Raw genomic sequence first — 20,018 nt, forward strand, 5'->3', positions numbered from 1 at the left:
CCAGTAAAATAGGAGGGAGGGTACATTTTTTTTCATATCCTCACTAAGCCTTTAATACTTTCTGTTTTTTTCTCATAGCCATCTAAGTGTGTGTGAAATGATATCTCATTTTGACTTTTTTTTAGTGAATATATTTGACACTAATTTGACATTCACACAAATATAGTGAATATATTTGACATGTAACATTGTGTAAGTTTAAGATATAAGCATTTTACTTTTTGTTGTTGTTAATCCTCAGCTAAGGATATTTTTTTCCACTATTAGAGAGTAGAGAGAGGGAGGGATAAAAGGAAGGAGGGAGAGAGAGAGAGAGAGAGAGAGAGAGAGGGAGAGAGAAACATTGACATGAGAGAGTGAGAGAGACACATTGATTGGTTGCCTCCTGTGTGAGCCTTGACTGGGGCAGGTTATCAAACCTGCAACCCAGGTACATGCTTTTGACTGAGAATCAAACCCGTGACACTTTAGTGCATGGGCCAATGCTTTAACCACTGAGCAACTCTGGCTAGGGCAAGTGTGTTACTTTGATACATTTATATATTGCAATGATTGCTGATATAGCAATATATATCACATTGCATCATTACAGTACAGTGTTATTATCCACATTTGTTATGCATTCATGCATCACTTCATGACAAGGATGTATATATATGTTCTGAGCAATGTGTCATTAGGCAATTTTTTCATTGTGTGAACAATCTAGATGGTATAGCCTACTACACACTCAGGCTGTATGGTATAGCTTATTGCTCCTAGGATACAAACTTGTACAGCATATTACTGTATGAATACTGCAGGCAATTATAACATTATGTTAGACCTCTATAGAGCCCTTGTATTAAATGGAGTTGGAGGACTAGATGTTGTTTTGGGTGATTCAGTGAGTGAGCAATGAGTAGATGTAAAAGTCTAGCATATTACTGTATACTACTTTAGACTTTATTAAGTACATGTTAAACTATGCTAAACTTATAAAAAGTATTTTCTTCACCTAATAATCAATTAAGCTTAGTTTACTATAATTTTTAATTTAACATTTAAAATCTTGAAACTCTGATTCTTTTGTAATAACATAGCTGAATCAAACACATTGTATAGCTGTACAGAAATATTTTCTTTGTTTATATCCTTATACTATAAGTATTTTTTCTATTAAAAAAATTTTAGTTTATTTAAAAAATATTTTTGTTAAAACCTAAGACATTATTGATGTTTCTCTCTCTCTCGTTCTCCCTTCCCTTTTCTCTAAAAATCAATGAAAATGTACTTAGGTGCGGATTAAAAAACAAAACAAAACTACCAAGACACAAATACAAACATCAGTCTATACCCCCAGAGGGTCAGCATCAACAATATCCCTTTCATGTTCACATTTTGTTCTGCTTGAAGGTCTTCAGGGGCACTAACACAAATGGAGCAGTCATATCCTGTGATAACAATGCCTTCTTCTGGAATAAATTCTTGAGGGCTCTTCTTTTCCTTCTGTTAGTTTCCTTTTGTCTTGCCTCTTCTTTTTGAAATTTTTAAAATTTATATTTAGCCCTGCTGGTGTTGCCCAGTGAAATGGATACCCTTCCACAGACTGAGAGGTACTGGTTTGATTCCCAGTCAGGGCACATGCCAGGGTTGTGGGCTTGATCTCCAATAGGGGGCGTGCAGGAGGCAGCCAATCGATGTACCTTTTTCATGTAGATGTTTCCATCTCTCTATCCCTTCCTCTCTCTCTAAAAAAAAAAAAGTCAATAAAACATATTTAAAATTTTTTAATTTAAAATTTATATTGTTGATACTATTGCAGATGTCCCCCATTCTCTTCCCCCTTTGCTCACCTTCACCCAGCCTCCCTTACCTTGGCCATCACTACACTATAGTCTGTGTCAATGGGCCATGCATTTGTGTTCTTTAGCTAATTCCTTTACCTTCCTTTCTCCAGTTTCCCCCATCCCTTCCTCTCTGACATTTGTAAATCTGTTGCATATATCCATACTTCTGGTTCTATTTTGTTCTTAAGTTTATTTTGTTCATTAGATTCCACATATAAGTGAGGTCATATTGTATTTGTCTTTCACTGAATGGCTTATTTCACTTAGCATAATATTCTTGGGTCCATCTATGCTGTGGCAAAGGATAAGAGTTACTTCTTTTATAAAGCTGCACAGTATTCCATTGTGTGAATGTACCACAGCTCTTAACCACTTATTTGCTGATGGACCCTTGAACTGTTTTTAGATCTTGACTATTGTAAATCATGCTGCTGTGAACATAGACGTGCATATATTCTTTGTGACTGGTATTTGTGATTCTTAGGATATATTACCAGGAGTGAGATTACTGGATCAAAAGGCATTTCCAGTTATAAATTTTGAGGAGACTCCATACTATTTTCCCCAGTGGCTGCACCATTTTGAATTCCCACCAACAGTGTTTGAGGGTTCCCTTTTCTCCACTTACTAGCCAGCCCTTGCTCTTTACTGATTTATTAGTGGTAGCCATTCTGGCAGGTGTGTGGTGATACCTCATTGTAGTTTTAATTTGTATTATATGTCTATTGCCCATCTGTATGTCTTTTTTAGAGAAGTGTCTATTCAGGCCCTTTGTGCACTTGTTAATTAGATCGTTTGTATTTTTGGTGTTGAGTTGCATAAGTACTTTATAAATTAACCCCTTATCAGATGTTTTATTGGCAAATACGTTCTCTCACACAGTGAGATTCCTTTTCATTTAGTTGATTATTATTATTTTTTTTGCTGTGCAGAAGCTCTTTGGTTTGATGTCTCATTTGTTTACTTTTTCTTCTGTTTCCCTCCCTCAAGAAGATATATTGGTATAAATATTGCTATGAGAGATGCCTGCAATTTTATTGACTATGTTTTCTTCTAGGGTTTTTATGGCTTCATGATTACATTTAAGTCTTTTATCCACTTTGAGTTTATACTTATGCGTGGTGCAAGTTGGTGGTCTAGTTTCATTTTTTGCATGTACCTGTCCAATTTTCCCAACACCATTTATTGAAGTGACAGTTTTCTTCTCCATTGTTTGCTCTTGTCTCCTTTGTCAAATATTAATGGACCATAAGGCATGAGTTGATGTCTTGGCCCTCTGTTCTGTTCCATTGTTCTATAAGCTTGTTCTTGTGCCAGTACCAGGCTATTTTGAATACGGTGGCTTTGTAGTATAGTTTGATATCTGGTATTGTGGTCCCTCCAACTTTGTTCTTCTTTCTCAAGATTGCTGAGGTGATTCAGGGCCTTTTTTGGTTCCATATAAATTTTTGGAATATTTGTTTTATATTTGTGAAATATGCCATTGGTAGTTTAATAGGAATTAAATTGAATCTATAAATTGTTTTTGGTAGTATTGACATTTTACTGATGTTAATTCTTCCAATCCATGACATGGCACAAGCTTCCACTTGTTTGTATCTTTTTCTGTTTCTTTCTTCAGTGTCCTGTAGTTCTTTGAGTACAGGTCTTGTACCTCTTTTATTAAGATATTCCTAGGTATCTTTTTTTTTTTTATGAATTTTTATTTATTTTTTTGTTACAGATATTTTACCTTTTTACCCCATTGGCACCCCCACCCCACCCCCCCTCCACCCTGTCCCCAGCTTAGTTGTCCATGTCCATTGGTCATGCATACATGCATATAAGTTCTGTGGTTTATCTCTTCCCACCCCGCCACCCCCCATCCCCTCTTCTGAGGGATGTCAGTCTGTGCCCTACTTCCATGTGTCTGGGTCTACTGTATTCCTCAGACTGTTATGTTCATTATATTCCGTATATAAGTGAGATCATGTGGTATTTGTTGTTTTCTGCTTGGCTTCTTTCACTTAGGATAATACTTTCCAGGTCCCTCCATGTCGTCTCAAAGGATAAGAGATCTTTCTTTCTTACCGCTGCATAGTACTCCATTGTGTATATGTACCACAGCTTTTTGATCCATTCGTCTACTGGTGGACACTTGGGCTGTTTCCAGATCTTAGCTATTGTAAATAGTGCTGCTATGAACATGGGGGTACATATATTCTTCCTGATTGGTGTTTCAGGCTTCTTAGGGTATATTCCCAGCAGTGGGATCACTGGGTCAAATGGAAGTTCAATTTTTAATTTTTTGAGGTAGCACCATATTGTTTTCCATAGCGGCTGCACCAGTCTACATTCCCACCAGCAGTGTATTAGAGTCCCCTTTTCTCCACACCCATGCCAACACTTGTTGTTTGATGGCGGCCATTCTGACAGGTGTGAGGTGATACCTCATTGTTGTTTTAATTTGCATCTCTCTGATGATTAGTGATGTTGAGCATTTCTTCATATGTCTCTTGGCCATTTGTATGTCCTGTTTGGAGAGGTGTCTATTCAGCTCCTCTGCCCATTTTTTAATTGGGTTCTTTGTCTTCCTTTTGTTGAGTTGTAGGAGCACTCTCTATATATTGGAAATTAACCCCTTATCTGATACATCATTGGCAATGATGTTCTCCCATACAGTGGGTTGCCTTTCCATTTTGATGATTGTTTTTTTTGTGTGCAGAAGCTTTTTAGTTTGATGTAGTCCCATGTGTTCATTTTCTCCTTTATTTCTGTTGCCTTAGGTGATGTATCAGTGAAAATTCTGCTCCGTGTGATGTCCAAAATTTTGTTGCCTGCATTTTCTGCTAGAATTTTTATGGATTCACGGGTCACATTTAAGTCTTTTATCCATTTTGAGTTTATTCTTGTGTATGGTGTAAGTTGATGGTCTAGTTTCATTTTTTTGCATGTAGCTGTCCAATTTTCCCAACACCATTTATTAAAGAGGCTGTCTTTACTCCACTGTATGCTCTTGCCACCTTTGTCAAATATTAATTGAGCGTATTGCCTTGGGTCCATTTCTGGGTTTTCAGTTCTGTTCCACTGGTCTATATGCCTGTTCTTGTGCCAGTACCAGGCTGTTTTGGTTACAGTTGCTTTGTAGTATAACCTGATATCTGGTATTGTGATCCCACCTACTTTGTTCTTCTTTTTCAAGATTGCTGTGGCTATTCGGGGTCTTTTTTGGTTCCATATGAACTTTTGAAGTATTTGTTCTAGTTCTATGAAATATGTCGTTGGTATTTTGATGGGGATTGCATTGAATCTATAGATTGCTTTGGGTAGTATGGACATTTTAATTATGTTAATTCTTCCAATCCATGAACAGGGTATGTGCTTCCAGTTTTTTATATCTTCCTCTATTTCTTTTTTCAATGACCTGTAGTTTTCTGCAAATAGGTCCTTTACTTCTTAGGTTAAGTTTATTCCTAGGTATCGTAATTTTTTTGGCGTGATGGTAAATGGGATTGTTTTTTCAGTTTCTCTTTCTGTGAGTTCATCATTAATGTACAAGAATGCCGTCGATTTCTTGACGTTAATTTGGTATCCAGCTACTTTGCCAAATTCATTTATTAAGTCTAATAGATTTTTGATGGAGTCTTTAGGGTTTTCTATGTACAATATCATGTCATCTGCAAATAATGACAGTTTCACTTCCTCCTTTCCAATTTGGATCCCTTTTATTTTTTCTTCATGTCTGATTGCTGTGGCTAAGACTTCCAGTACAATGTTAAATAAGAGTGGCGAAAGTGGACATCCCTGTCTTGTTCCTGTTCTTAATGGAAATGTTTTTAGTTTCTGTCCATTGAGTATGATGTTGGCTGTAGGTCTTTCATATATGGCCTTTATTATGTCGAGATATGATCCCTCTATTCCTACATTGCTGAGCGTTTTTATCAGAAATGGATGCTGGATTTTGTCGAATGCTTTTTCAGCATCTATTGATATGATCATGTGGTTTTTATTCTTCATTTTGTTTATTTGGTGTATCACGTTTATTGATTTGCGAATATTGTACCAGCCATGCATCCCTGGAATGAATCCCACTTGGTCATGGTGAATAATTTTTTTGATGTATTGCTGGATCCGATTTGCTAATATTTTGTTCAGGATTTTGGCGTCTATGTTCATCAGGGATATTGGCCTGTAGTTTTCTTTCTTCGAAGTGTCTTTTTCTGGTTTTGGAATTAGAATTATGCTGGCCTCATAGAACGTTTGGAAGTCTTCCTTCTTCTTGAATTTTTTGAAATAGTTTGAGGAGAATGGGTGTTAGTTCTTTTTTGAATGTTCGGTAAAACTCCCCCATGAAACCATCTGGGCCTGGGCTTTTGTTTGCTGGGAGAGTCTTGATTACATCTTCAATTTCCTTAGTTGTTATTGGTCTGTTCAAGTCTTCTATCTCTTCTGGGAGTAGTTTTGGGAGACTGTGTGTTTCTAGAAATTTGTCCATTTCGCTTAGATTGTAGAATTTGTTGTCATATAGTTGTTCGTAGTAGTTGTTAACGATCTTTTGTATTTCCGTGGTGTTGGTTGTTACTTCTCTTTCATTTCTGATTTTGTGTATTTGGGTTCTCTCTCTTTGTTTCTTGGTGAGTCTAGCTAAGGGTCCATCAATCTTGTTTATCTTTTCGAAAAACCAGTTCTTTGTTTCATTGATCCTTTGAATTGTTTTTTTGGTCTCTATGTCATTTATTTCTGCTCTGATCTTTACTATTTCCTTCCTTCTACTTGCTCTGGGGTTTTCTTTTTGTTTGCTTTCTAATTCTTTAAGTTGTGAGGTTAGACAGTCAATTAGAAATTTTTCTTGTTTTTAGAGGTAGGCCTGTAGTGCTATGAACTTCCCTCTCAGAACTGCTTTCGCTGCATCCCATAGATTTTGTGTTGTTGTGTGTTCATTTTCATTGGTTTCCAGGAAGTTTTTAATTTCTTCCTTGATCTCCTCGGTGACCCATTCATTGTTTAATAACATGCTATTTAGCCTCCATGTGTTGAAATGTCTTTGCATGTTCTTGTTGCAATTGATTTCTAGTTTCATGCCATTGTGATCTGAGAAGATGCTTGACATGATTTCAATCTTCTTGAACTTGTAGAGATTTAGTCTGTGTCCTATCATGTGGTCTGTCTTTGAGAATGTCCCATGTGCACTTGAGAAGAATGTGTATTCTGTAGTTTTGGGGTGTAATTCTCTGTAGATATCTATTAAATCCATTTGGTCTAGTGCTTCATTTAGAGTCTCTGTTTCCTTGCTAATTTTTTGCCTAGAGTATCTATCCAGTGCTGTCAACGGGGTGTTGAAGTCCCCTGCTATGATTGTATTGTTGTCGACTTCTCCTTGGAAGTCCTCCTTTTGTTTTTCTGATTGGTTGATTTTCTCTACCCTGTCTTCTAATTCACTGATCCGGTCCTCAGCTTCCCGTACTCTGCTTTTTAAACCTTCCAATGTGTTTTTCATTTCGGATATGTCATTTTTTATCTCTTCTTGTTGGTTTTTAATTTCCAATTGGCTTATTTTCAGTGTCTCTATGTCCTTACTCATGCTGTTCAGCTTCCTCAAGATCATGGCTCTGAATTCTAGCTCTGTTAACATGCCTAATTGCTCCACATTGATCTCATCTTCGGTGGAGGTCCCTTGCTCTTTCATTTGGCTTCTGTTTCTGTGTTTCACCATTTTGGCTATCACTGTGGGCTTTGGAGCCTATCAAGTTCTCCCTGTGGGTGTTGGTGTTCTGCTGTTTGTGGCTCCCTCTCCTGTGTTTAGATGAGTGAGGGAGGACCCACGTTGAACACCACTGTCAAGTCTTACTTTCCTGATTAAAGTTGCCAGCCCAGGAAATGTACTGTTATCCTCTAGCTTTTTGCCTGGGGGCTAGCAGTCTAGGTTAATTGATGAGTTTTGGGTTGTCAGTTGATTGAAAAACTCCCTCTGGTGCTCAGCCAAGGGGCTTTCAAGAGGGTGGGGCAGATGCTGGTCATTAGTGAGCCTCAATTAACACTTCAATGGCCCACAGGGTGGGGTTGGATCTCCCAGTGAGGGGCTGCTGCCTCTCCTCAGAGCCCTGGGAAGGAGCAATGTGGCCACCATCCTGAATGGCTGCACTCAGCCAAAGCTCTGAGCGCCCTCCAAACCCCGAGTGTCCCCACACAGTTGCAGTCCAGCCTGCCCCCCTCTGCCGGAGCCCAAGGTGAGTGGCTGTGGCTGTTTCAGCCTCTGTCCCGGCTGCACTGTGGAGCCGCCTGGGAGTGTAACCCGAGGGCGCTGCTCCCAGCTAAGGCCGCTGCCGAGCTGCCTACGGTGGGCTCCCAGCCCCCGTCTCGCGCCTTCGCAAGCCTACCGGGATGGAGTCAGTGTCCCTCGTTGTATGGTCCTCGCAAGCTGCTTTTCTGTTGGTTTTTCCCGTCGATTTGTCTGTGTTATAGTTGTAATTCCAGTTTGGTTGTGGGAGACGGTCTGTGTAGCTCCATTCACTCCGCCGCCATTTCAATAGCGGATCCTAGGTATCTTAAGTTATTTATTTTTGGTGCAATAGTAAATTGGATTGTTTTCTTTTTTTAAATTTTATTAATTTTTATTAATTTATTTTTGTTGCAGATATTTCTCCTCCCTCCCACCATTGACTCCCTCCTCCCTATCCCCTCTCACCCCATCCTCAGCTTTGCTGTCTATGTCCATTGGTTATACATACATGCATATAAGTTCTGTGGTTTATTCTTTCCCACCCCTCCCCTCCCCTCTTCTGAGAAATGTCAGTCTGTACCCTACACTTCTATGACTCTGGTTCTATTTTGTTCATCAGTTTGTTTAGTTCATTATATTCCAGAAATAAGTGAGATCATGTGATATTTGTCTTTCACTACTGGGCTTGTTTAGCTTAGCATAATACTCCCCAGGTCCCTCTAGTAGTCTCAAAGGAGAAGAGATCTTTCTTACATAGTACTCCATTGTGTATACGTACCACAGCTTTTTTTATCCACTCATCTACTGATGGATACTTGGGTTGTTTCCAGATTTTAGCTATTGTAAATAGTGCTGCTATGAACACAAGTTTACATATATTCTTTCTGATTGGTGTTTCAGGCTTCTTAGGGTGTATTCCTAGAAGTAGGATCGCTGGGTCAAATGGCAGTTCAATTTTTAATTTTTTGAGGTAACACCATATTGTTTTCCATAGTGGCTGCACAAGTCTGCATTCCCACCAGTAGAGTACTAGAGTTCCCTTTACTCCATACCCTCGCCAGCACTTGTTGTTTGATGATTTGTTGATTGGACTATTTTCTTATCTTCTCTTTCTGATAGTTGATTATTGGTGTATAAAAATGCCACTGATTTTCGAGTATTTATTTTGTAACCTGCTACTTTTCTGAATTCATTTATTAGAGCTGATAGTTTTTTGGGGGGATCACTAAAGGTTGTCTATGAAGAATATCATGTCATTTGTGAATAATTACTGTTTTACCTACTCCTTTCCATTTGGATGTCTTTCATTGATTTCCTCTTGTCTGACTGCTGTGGCTATGACTTCCAGCATTATGTTGAATAAGAGTGGTGAAATTGGACACTATTTTCTTGTTCCTGATCATAGAGGAGATACTTTTAGTTTTAGCTCTGGAGTATGCCACTGGCTATAGGTTTTTTTTTTATATATGGCCTTTATTATATTGAGGTGAGGTATGATCATTTCCACTTTGCTGAGAGGTTTTTATCATAAATGGGTGCTGGAGTTTATTGAACGCCTTTTTGACATCTATTGATATGTTTATGTGCTTTTTATTCTTCATTTTGTTTATGTGATGTATCACATTGGATGATTTGCAAATATTGTACAAAGCTTGCATCCCCAGAATAAATCCCTCTTGGTCATGGTATATGAACTTCTTAATGTATTGCTGGATTTGATTGGCTAATATTTTTAGCATCTATATTCATAAGTGATATTGGTCTATAATTTTATTTCTTTGTGGGTGCTTATCTGGTTTTGGAATTAGGATAATGCTGGCTTCAACAAAAACGGTTGGAAGTGTACTCTTCTCTTGAATTCTCTGGAATAGTTTGAGAACATGCATTAATGCTTCTTTCAATGTTTGATACAATTCACCTGTGAAGCCATCTGATCCAGGTCATTTGTTGGCTGGGTGTTTACTCATTACTACTTCATTTTCATTAGTTTTCATTGTATGTTTCTAGAAATTTGTATATTTTTCCTAGGTTGTCCAATTTGTTGGCATATAGCTGTTTATAGTATTTTCGTACAATCCTCTGTATTTCTGTGATGTCAGTTGTTACTTCTCTTTTATTTATAATTTTATTTATTAGGGTCTTCATTTTCTTTTTTTTAATTAATTATTTATTTTTGTTACAGATGTTTCTCCATTTTCCCCAACTGATTTCCCTCTCTCCCTCCCTCCCTGCCCTGTCCCGAGATTTGTTGTCCATGTCCATTTTTCATGCATACACGCATATAAGTTCTGTAGTTTATCTCTTCCCCACAACCTCCTCTTCTGGGGATTGTTAGAATATAACCCACTTCCATGTCTCTGGGACTACCCCATTCCTCAGACTGTTATGTTCATTATATTCCACAAATAAGTGAGATCATGTGATACTTGTCGTTCTCTGTTTGGTTTGTTTCTCATAGGATAATACTTTCCAGGTCCCTCCATGTAGTCTCAAAGGACAAAAGATCTTTCTTTCTTACAGCTGTATAGTACTCCAATGTGTATATGTGCCACAGCTTTTTTATCCATTCGTCTACTGATGGACACTTGGGCTGTTTCCAGATCTTAGCTATTGTAAATAGTGCTGCTACAAACATGGGGGTACATATATTCTTTCTGATTGATGTTTCAGGCTGCTTAGGGTATATTCCTAGAAGTGGGATCACTGGGTCAAATGGTAGTTCAATTTTTAATTTTTTGAAGTAACACCATATTGTTTTCCATAGTGGCTACACCAGTCTGCATTCCCACCAGTAGAGTACTAGAGTCCCCTTTTCTTCACACCCTCGCCAACACTTGTTGTTTGATGATTTGTTGATGGCGGCCATTCTGACAGGTGTGAGGTGATACCACATTGTTGTTTAAATTTGCATCTCTCTGATGATTAGTGATGTTGAGCATTTCTTCATATGTCTCAGCCATCTGTATGTCCTGTTTGGAGAGGTGTTTATTTAGTTTCTCTAAACTAAATTTTGTTGAGTTTTATGAGCACTCTCTATATATTGGAAATTAACCCCTTATCTGAGATATCATTGGCAATTATGCTCTCCCATACATTGGCTAGCCTTTCTGTTTTGATGATTGTATCTTTCGCTGTGCAGAAGCTTTTGAGTTTGATATAGTCCCTTGTGTTCATTTTCTCCTTTGATTCTATTGCCTTAGGTGATGTATCAGTGAAAATTCTGCTGCGTATGATGTCTAAAATTTTGTTGCCTACAGTTTCTTCTAGGATTTTTATGGATTCATGAGTCACATTTAAGTGTTTTATACATTTTGTGTTTATTCTTGTGTATGGTGTAAGTTGATGGTCTAGTTTCATTCTTTTTGAATGTAGCTGTCCTATTTTCCCAACACCATTCATTAAAGAGGCTGTCCTTACTCCACTGTATGCTCTTGCCACCTTTGTCAAATATTAATTGAGCATATTGCCTTGGGACCATTTCTGGGTTCTCTGTTCTGTTCCACTGGTCTATATGCCTGTTCTTGTGCTAGTACCAGGTTGTTTTGATTACAGTGGCTTTGTAGGATAACCTGAAATCTGGTAATGTGATCCCTCCTACATTGTTCTTCTTTTTCAAGATTGCTGTGGCTACTTGAGGTGTTTCTTAATGCATATGAACTTTTGAAGTATTTGTTCTAATTCTGTGAAATATGCCGTTGATATTTTGATGGGGACTGCATTAAGTCTATAGATTGCTTTGGGTAGTATGGACATTTTAATGATGTTAATTCTTCCAATCCATGAACAGGGTATGTGCTTCCAGTTTTTTATATCTTCCTCTATTTCTTTTTCAATGACTTGTAGTTTTCTGCGAATAGGTCCTTTATTTCTTTGGTTAAGTTTATTCCTACATGTCTTAAATTTTTTGCCGCAATGGTAAATGGGATTGTTTTTTAGTTTCTCTTTCAGTGAGTTCATCATTTGTGTATAAGAATGTCATTGATTTCTTGATATTAATTTTGTATCCTGCTACTTTTACAAATTCATTTATTAATTCTAGTACATTTTTGATGGAGTCTTTGGTTTTTTCTACGTATAGTATCATGTCACCTGCGAATAATGACAGCTTCACTTCCTACTTTCCAATTTGGATCTCTTTTATTTTTTCTTCCTGTCTGATTGCTGTGGCTAAGACTTCCAGTTCTATGTTAAATAAGAGTGGTGAAAGTGGGCATTGTTGCCTTGTTCCTGTTCTTAAGGGAAATGCTTTTAGTTTTTGCCCGTTGAGTATGATGTTGGCTGTAGGTCTTTCATATATAGCCTTTATTATGTCTAGATATGATTCCACTATTCCCACATTGCTGAGCGTTTTTATCAGAAATGGATGCTGGATTTTGTCGAAGGCTTTTTCGGCATCTATTGATATGACCATGTGGTTTTTCTTCTTCATTTTATTTATGTGGCGTATCACGTTGATTGATTTGCAAATATTGTACCAGCCTTGCATCCCTGGGATGAATCCCACTTGGTCATGGTGGGTAATTTTTTTGGTGTATTGCTGGAGCAGATTTGCTAGCATTTTGTTCAGGATTTTGGCATCTATGTTCATCAGGGATATTGGCTTGTAGTTTTCCTTTTTTGTAGTGTCTTTTTCTGGTTTTGGAATTAGAATTATGCTGGCTTCATAAAACAAGTTTGGAAGTCTTTCTTCTTCTTGAACTTTTTGAAATAGTTTGAGGAGAATTGGTGTTAGTTTTTCTTTGAATGTTCAGTAAAACTCCCCCGTGAAGCCATCCGGGCCTGGCTTTGGTTTGCTGGGAGAGTCTTGATTACATCTTCAATTTCTTCTGTTGATATTGGTCTGTTCAAGGTATCTATCTCTTCGTGGTCCAGTAGTGGGAGACTATGTCTTTCTAGAAATTTGTCCATTTTGCTTAGATTGTCGAATTTGTTGCCATATAATTGTTCATAGTAGTTGTTAACGATCTTTTGTATTTCTGTGGTGTCGGTAGTTACTTCTCCTCTTTCATTTCTGATTTTTTTGTATTTGGGTTCTCTCTCTGTTTCTTGGTGAGTCTCGCTAAGGGTCCATCAATTTTGTTTATCTTTTCGAAAAACCAGCTCTTTGTTTCATTGATCCTTTGAATTGTTTTTTGGTCTCTATGTTGTTTATTTCTGCTCTGATCTTTACTATTTCCTTCCTTTTACTTGCTCTGGGGTTTTCTTTTTGTTTGCTTTCTAGTTCTTTAAGTTGTGGGTTAGATAGTCTATTAAAGATTTTTCTTATTTTTGAGGTAGGCCTGTAGTGCTATGCACTTCCCTCTCAGAACTGCTTTCGCTGCATCCCATAGATTTTGTGTTGTTGTGTCTTCATTTTCATTGATTTCCATGAAGTCATTGATTTGTTTCTTGATCTCCTCGGTGACCCATTCATTGTTTAATAACATGCTATTTAGCTTCCATGTGTTCAAATGACTTTGTATGTTCTTCCTGCAATTGATTTCTAGTTTCATGCCATTGTGATCTGAGAAGATGCTTGATATGATTTCAGTCTTCTTGAACTTGTAGAGACTTAGTTTGTGCCCTAACATGTGGTCTATCTTTGAGAATGTCCCATGTGCACTAGAGAAGAATGTGAATTCTGTAGTTTTGGGGAGTAATTCTCTTTAGATATCTATTAAATCCATTTGGTCTAGTACTTCATTTAAAGTCTCTGTTTCATTGCTAAATTATTTTTTATTGTTTTTTTTTTATCCTCACCTGAGGACATTTTTTCCATTTTTTTTGGTTCAGGTAGAGTGGGAGGGAGAGAGAGTAAAAGAGAGAGAGAGAAATATTGACATGAAAGGGACACATCAAGTGGCTGCCACCCACACTACCAACTAGGGCCCGGGACAAGCTGCACCTGAGTCACATGCCCTTAGCGGGAACCAAACCCGGGTCTCTTGGGACCGCAGGCTGATGCTCTAACCGCTGAGCCAAACCGGCCAGGGCCATTGCTATTTTTTGTCTAGAGGATCTATCCAGTGATTTCCACGGGGTGTTGAAGTCCCCTGCTATGATTGTATTGCCATCGATTTCTCCTTTGAAGTCCTCCAGAATAATTTTAATATATTTTGGTGCTCCTATATTGGGTGCATATATGTTTATCAAGGATTTATATCTTCCTGTTGGATAGATTCTTTCAATATTATGTAGTGGCCTTTTTTGTCTCTAGTTATGGACTTCATTTTGAAGTCTACTTTATCAGATATGAGTATTGCTACCCCAGCTTTTTTTTCCTTTCTGTTTGCTTGGAACATTTTTTTTCCATCCCTTCTCTTTCAACCTATGTGAGTCTTTTGTTGTGAGGTGGGTCTCTTGTAAACAACATATAGATGAGTCATGTTTTCTTATCCAATCAGCTACTCTGTGTCTTTTTATGGGACACATTTACATTTAAGGTGATTATTGATATGTACTTATTTATTGCCATTTTTGTTTAGTGTGGTTCTATTTTTCTTCCCATTTCTCCTGGCAAGTACAGCAGTCTTTTTAAGATTTCTTGCAGTGATTGTTCGGTGCTAATGTATTCCCTTAGACATTTTTTGTTTGTCTAGGAAGCTCTTTATTTGACCTTCTATTTTGAATGATAGCCTTGCTGGGTAGAGTAGTCTTGGATTCAGATCCTTGTTTTTCATGACTTTGATTACTTCATGCCATTCCCTTCTGGCCTGTAGTGTTTCTTGTGAGAAGTCAGCTGAGAGCCTTATGGGGTTTTCTTTGTAGGTAACCTGTTGCTTATCTCTTGCTGCTTTTAGGATTCTCTCTTTGTCTTTAATTTGTGGCAGTTTGATTACTATGTGTGTTGGTGTGGGCGTGTTTGCGTTCTTCTTACTTGGGACTCTCTGTGCTTCTTGAACTTGAATGCTTTCTTCCTTAACCAAATTAGGGAAGTTTTTTGTCACTATTTCTTTGAATATATTCTCTAACCTTTGCTCATTTTGTTCTTCTTCAGGGACTCCTATGATGTGAATATTATTCCGTTTCCAGTTGTCCCACAGTTCTCTTAAGCTGTCTTCCTGTTTTTTAATCGTTTTTCCTTTTGTTTTTCTGATTGGTTGATTTTTTTCTACTCTGTCTTCTAATTCACTGATCCGGTCCTCAGCTTCCTCTATTCTGCTTTTTAGACCTTCCAATGTGTTTTTCATTTCTGATATGTCATTCTTCATTTCTTCTTGTTGGTTTTTAATTTCCAACGGGTTGATTTTCAACATATCTGTGACTTTCCTCATGGTGCTCATGTCCTTATACATGCTGTTGAGCTTCCTCAAGATCATTGCTCTGAATTTTAGTTCTGTTAACTTGCCTATCTGCACCTCATTTATCTCATCTTCCGTAGAGGTCTCTTGTTCTTTCATTTGGCTTTTGTTTCTGTTTTTCACCATTTTTTTAAAATAAATTTTTTATTTATTTTTTTGTTACAGATATTTTACCTTTTTTACCCCATTGGCACCCCCCTCCCCACCCCATCCCCACCCCGTCCCCGGCTTAGTTGTCCATGTCCAGTGGTCATGCATACATGCATATAAGTTCTGTGGTTTATCTCTTCCCACCCCTCCACCCCCTCTTTTGAGGGATGTCAGTCTGTGCCCTACTACCATGTTTCTGGGTCTACTGTATTCCTCAGATTCTTATGTTCATTATATTCTGTATATAAGTGAGATCATGTGGTATTTGTCTTTTTCTGCTTGGCTTCTTTATCTTAGAATAATATTTTCCAGGTCTCTCCATGTCGTCTCAAAGGATAAGAGATCTTTCTTTATTACCGCTCATAGTACTCCATTGTGTATACGTACCACAGCTTTTTTATCCATTCGTCTACTGATGGACACTTGGGCTGTTTCCAGATCTTAGCTATTGTAAATAGTGCTGCTACAAACATGGGGGTACATATATTCTTCCTGATTGGTGTTTCAGGCTTCTTAGAGTATATTCCTAGCAGTGGGATCACTGGGTCAAATGGAAGTTCAATTTTTAATTTTTTGAGGTAACACCATACTCTTTTCCACAGCGGCTGCACCAGTCTGCATTCCCACCAGCAGTGTATTAGAGTCCCCTTTTCTCCACACACTCTCCAACACTTGTTTGATGATTTGGTGATGGCGGCCATTCTGACAGGTGTGAGGTGATACCTCATTGTTGTTTTAATTTGCATCTCTCTGATGATTAATGATGTTGAGTATTTCTTAATATGTCTTTTGGCCATTTGTATGTCTAGTTTGGAGAGGTGTCTATTCAGCTCCTCTGCCCATTTTTTTAATTGGGTTCTTTGTCTTCCTTTTGTTGAGTTGTAGGAGCACTGTATATATATTGGAAATTAACCCCTTATCTGATACATCATTGGCAATGATGTTCTCCCATACAGTGGGTTGCCTTTCCATTTTGATGATTGTTTCTTTTGCTGTGCAGAAGCTTTTGAGTTTGATGTAGTCCCATGTGTTCATTTTTTCCTTTGTTTCTGTTGTGTTAGGTGATGTATCAGTGAGAATTTTGCTGCATATGATATTTGAAAGTTTGTTGCCTACAGTTTCTTCTAAAATTTTTATGGCTTCATGAATCACATTTAAGACTGTTTTCCATTTTGAGTTTATTTTTGTGTATGGTGTAAGTTGGTAATCTAGTTTCATTTTTTTTTTTTTTTTTTGCATATAGCTGTCCAATTTTCCCAACACCATTTATTGAAGAGGCTGTCTTTACTCCATTGTATGCTCTTTCCACCTTTGTCAAATATTAATTGAGCATATTGTCTTGGGTCAATTTCTGGGTTCTCTGTTTTGTTCCATTGATCTATCTGTTTGTTCTTGTGCTAGTACCAGACTGTGTTTTTTACAGTGGCTTTGTCGTATACCCAGTCATCTGGTAATGTGATTTCTCCTACTTTGTTCTTCTTTTTCAATATTTTGTGGCTATTCAGGATCATTTTTGGTTGTATATAAACTTTTGGAGTGTTTGTTCTAGTTCTGTGAATTATGTCATTGGTATTTTGATGTGGATTGCATTGAATATATAGATTGCTTTGGGAAGTGTAGACATTTTAATGATGCGAATTATTTATATTCATGAACAAGGTATGTGCTTCCACTTTTTTATATTTTCCTTTATTTCTTTTTTCAGTGTCCAGTACCTTTCTGTGAACAGGTCTTTAACTTCTTTGGTTAAGTTTATCCCTAGGTATTTTAAATTTTTTGCTGTAATGGTAAATGGGATTTTTTTTTTTTTTTTAGTTTCTTTTTCTGAGAGTTTATTGTTGGTGAATAAGAATGCCATTGTTTTTTTTTAATGTTAATTTTGTATCTTGCCACTTTGCCAAATTTATTTATTAGCACTATTAGGCTTTTGATGGTTTTAAAATTTTCTATGTACAACATTATATCATCTGCAAACAGTGATAGTTTCACTTCCTCCTTTTCAATTTGGGTACTATATATATATATATATATGATATCCAGCAGTATGTTAAATAAGAGTGGTGAAATTGGGTATCCCTGTGTTGTTCCTGTTCTTAAGGGAAATGATTTTAGTTTTTGACCCTTGAGTATGATGTTGGCTGTAAGTTTTTTATATATGGCCTTTATTATGTCAAGATATGATTTCTCTATTCCCACATTGCTGAGCATTTTTATCAGAAATGGGTGCTGGATTTTGTTAAATGCTGTTTTAGTATCTATTGACAGTATTATATGGTTTTTATCTTTTATTTTATTTGTGTGGTGCATCACATGTATTGATTTGTGAATATTGAACCAGCCTTACATCCCAGGGATTAATCCCACTTGGTCATGGTGAATAATTTTTTTAATGTATTACTGAATTCAATTTGCTAATAATTTTTAAAGAATTTTGGCATATATGTCATGAAAGATATTGGACTGTAGTTTTCTTTCTTTGTGTGTCTTCATCCGGTTTTGCCATTAGAATTCTGCTGGCCTCATAAAATTAGTTGGAAGTTTTTCTTCTTCTGGAATTTTTTTTTGAAATATTTTGAAAAGAATGGATGTTAGTTCTACTTTGAATGTTCAGTGGTACTCCCTCGTGAAGCCCTCCAGGATCCAACTTTTGTTTTCTGGGAGTTTTTATTTTTTTATTACATCTTCAATTTTCTTAGTTGTTATTGGTCTGTTTAAGTTTTCTGTTTCTTCCCTGTTCTGTTTTGGGAGATTGTGTGATTCTAGAAATATATCCATTTCAACTAGCTTGTCCAATTTGTTGGCGTATAATTGTTATAGTATTTTTTTATGATCATTTTTATTTCTGTGGTGTGAGTTGTCACTTTTCTTCTTTTGTTTTGGATTTTGTTTATTTGGGTTCTCTCTCTCTGTTTTTTGGTGAGTCTGGCTAAGGGTCCATTAATTTTGTTTATATTTCCAAAGAACAAGATCATTGTTTCATTGAACCTTTAAATCATTTTTTAAAGTCTCTATGCCATTTATTTCTTCTCTTACCTTTACTATTTCTTTCCTTCCACTTGCTCTGGGCTTTTTTAAAAAAAATTACTTTCTAAATTCTAGGGATAGTCAATTAGACATTTGTTTTTTGTTTCTCAAGGTAGGCCTGTAAGTCCTATGACGTTTTCTCTCAGGACTGCTTTTGCTGCACCCCACAGATTTTGTGTTGTGTGTTCATTTTCATTGGTTTACAGGAAGTTTCTAATTTCTCTCTTGATCTCTTTGGTAACTCATTCATTTTTTAATAACATGCTATTTAGTCTAATGTGTTTAAATTTATTTGAGTGTCTTTATGGTAATTGTTTTCTAGTTTCATGTCACTGTGATCTGAGAAGATTCTTGATATCATTTCAATCTTCTTGAATTTGTAGAGACTTAGTTTGTATCCTAATATATAGTTTGTTTTTGACAATGTTTCATGTGCACTTGAGAAAAATGTGAATTTTGTAGTTTTGTGGTATAATTCTCTGTAGACATCTATTAAATCCTTTTGATCTAGTGCATCATTTACAGTCTCTGTTTTCTTGCTTAGTTTTTGTCTAAAGGATCTATCCAGCGTTGCCAGTGGGGTATTGAAGTTCCTTGCTATATTTGTATTGCTTTTGATTTATCCTTTGAAGTCCTCCAGAAGTTTTTAAATGTATTTTGATGCTTCTATATTGGGTGTATATATGTTTACCAAGGTTATGTTCTCCTGTTGGATAGATCCTTTCAATATTATGTATGGCCTTCTTTGTCTCTGGTTACGGCCTTTATTTTGATGTGTATTTTATCAGATATAAGTATTGCTACCCAAGTTTTTTTCCCCCCTTTCCATTAGCTTGGACAATTTATTCCCATCTCTTCACTTTCTACCTATGTGAGTCTTTTGTTGTGATGTGGGTCTCTTGTAAACAACATATATATGAGTCATGCTTCTTGTCCATTCTGCTACTCTGTGTCATTTGATTAATGCATTTAATCCACTTACATTTAAGTTTGTTAGTGATATGTACTTATTTACTGACTTTTAAAAATTATGGTTATATTTCTCTTCCTATTTCTTCTGTTTATCACTGCAGTCCTTTTAACATTTGTTGGATTGCTGGTTTGGTGCTAATATATTCCCTTAGCCTTTTTTTTTTTTTTTGGTCTGGGAAACTCTTTCTTTTAATTTTACCTTCTATTTTTAATGATGGCCTTGCTGGATAGAGTATTCTTCAATACAGATTTTTTTTTTTTGTGGTATTGTTATAACTCAGTGCCATTGACCCAAACTCCCAGAGGCCTTCACAACAACCAAAGGGGTTGTCAGTTTACTCATTTACTGAAGAACATTCTTCACTAACTAATCCCTAAGTAATCGCTAACCCTGGGGTAATAACTAACCCTTGAGTAATCCTGGGTCGGCGCCAGGGATAATCTATTGAAAACATCTTGACCTTTGAGATATCTGGGAAACTGAGTAACAGGTAATTAACTAACTGCTAAATTCCGCTTCTGTAACATGCTTGCTTACACGTAGCAACCCCCCTTACAAAATCC

The 20,018-nt window shown here is 36.9% G+C and overlaps 1 protein-coding gene across 1 annotated transcript in view; it reads right to left on the bottom strand.

Moving 5' to 3' along the window:
* LOC118642705 (ATP-binding cassette sub-family A member 3-like) overlaps positions 1–20,018 on the bottom strand; it is a 250,011-nt gene that overhangs the window by 42,226 nt on the left and 187,767 nt on the right. Inside the window, exon 16 of the mRNA XM_036280627.1 lies at positions 7,359–7,371. Coding sequence (XP_036136520.1) covers positions 7,359–7,371 — 13 coding nt within the window. The remainder of the gene's footprint in view (positions 1–7,358; positions 7,372–20,018) is intronic.

The sequence above is a fragment of the Molossus molossus genome, unplaced genomic scaffold, assembly GCF_014108415.1.
Source record: "Molossus molossus isolate mMolMol1 unplaced genomic scaffold, mMolMol1.p scaffold_m16_p_3, whole genome shotgun sequence".
Taxonomy (NCBI): Eukaryota; Metazoa; Chordata; class Mammalia; order Chiroptera; family Molossidae; genus Molossus; species Molossus molossus.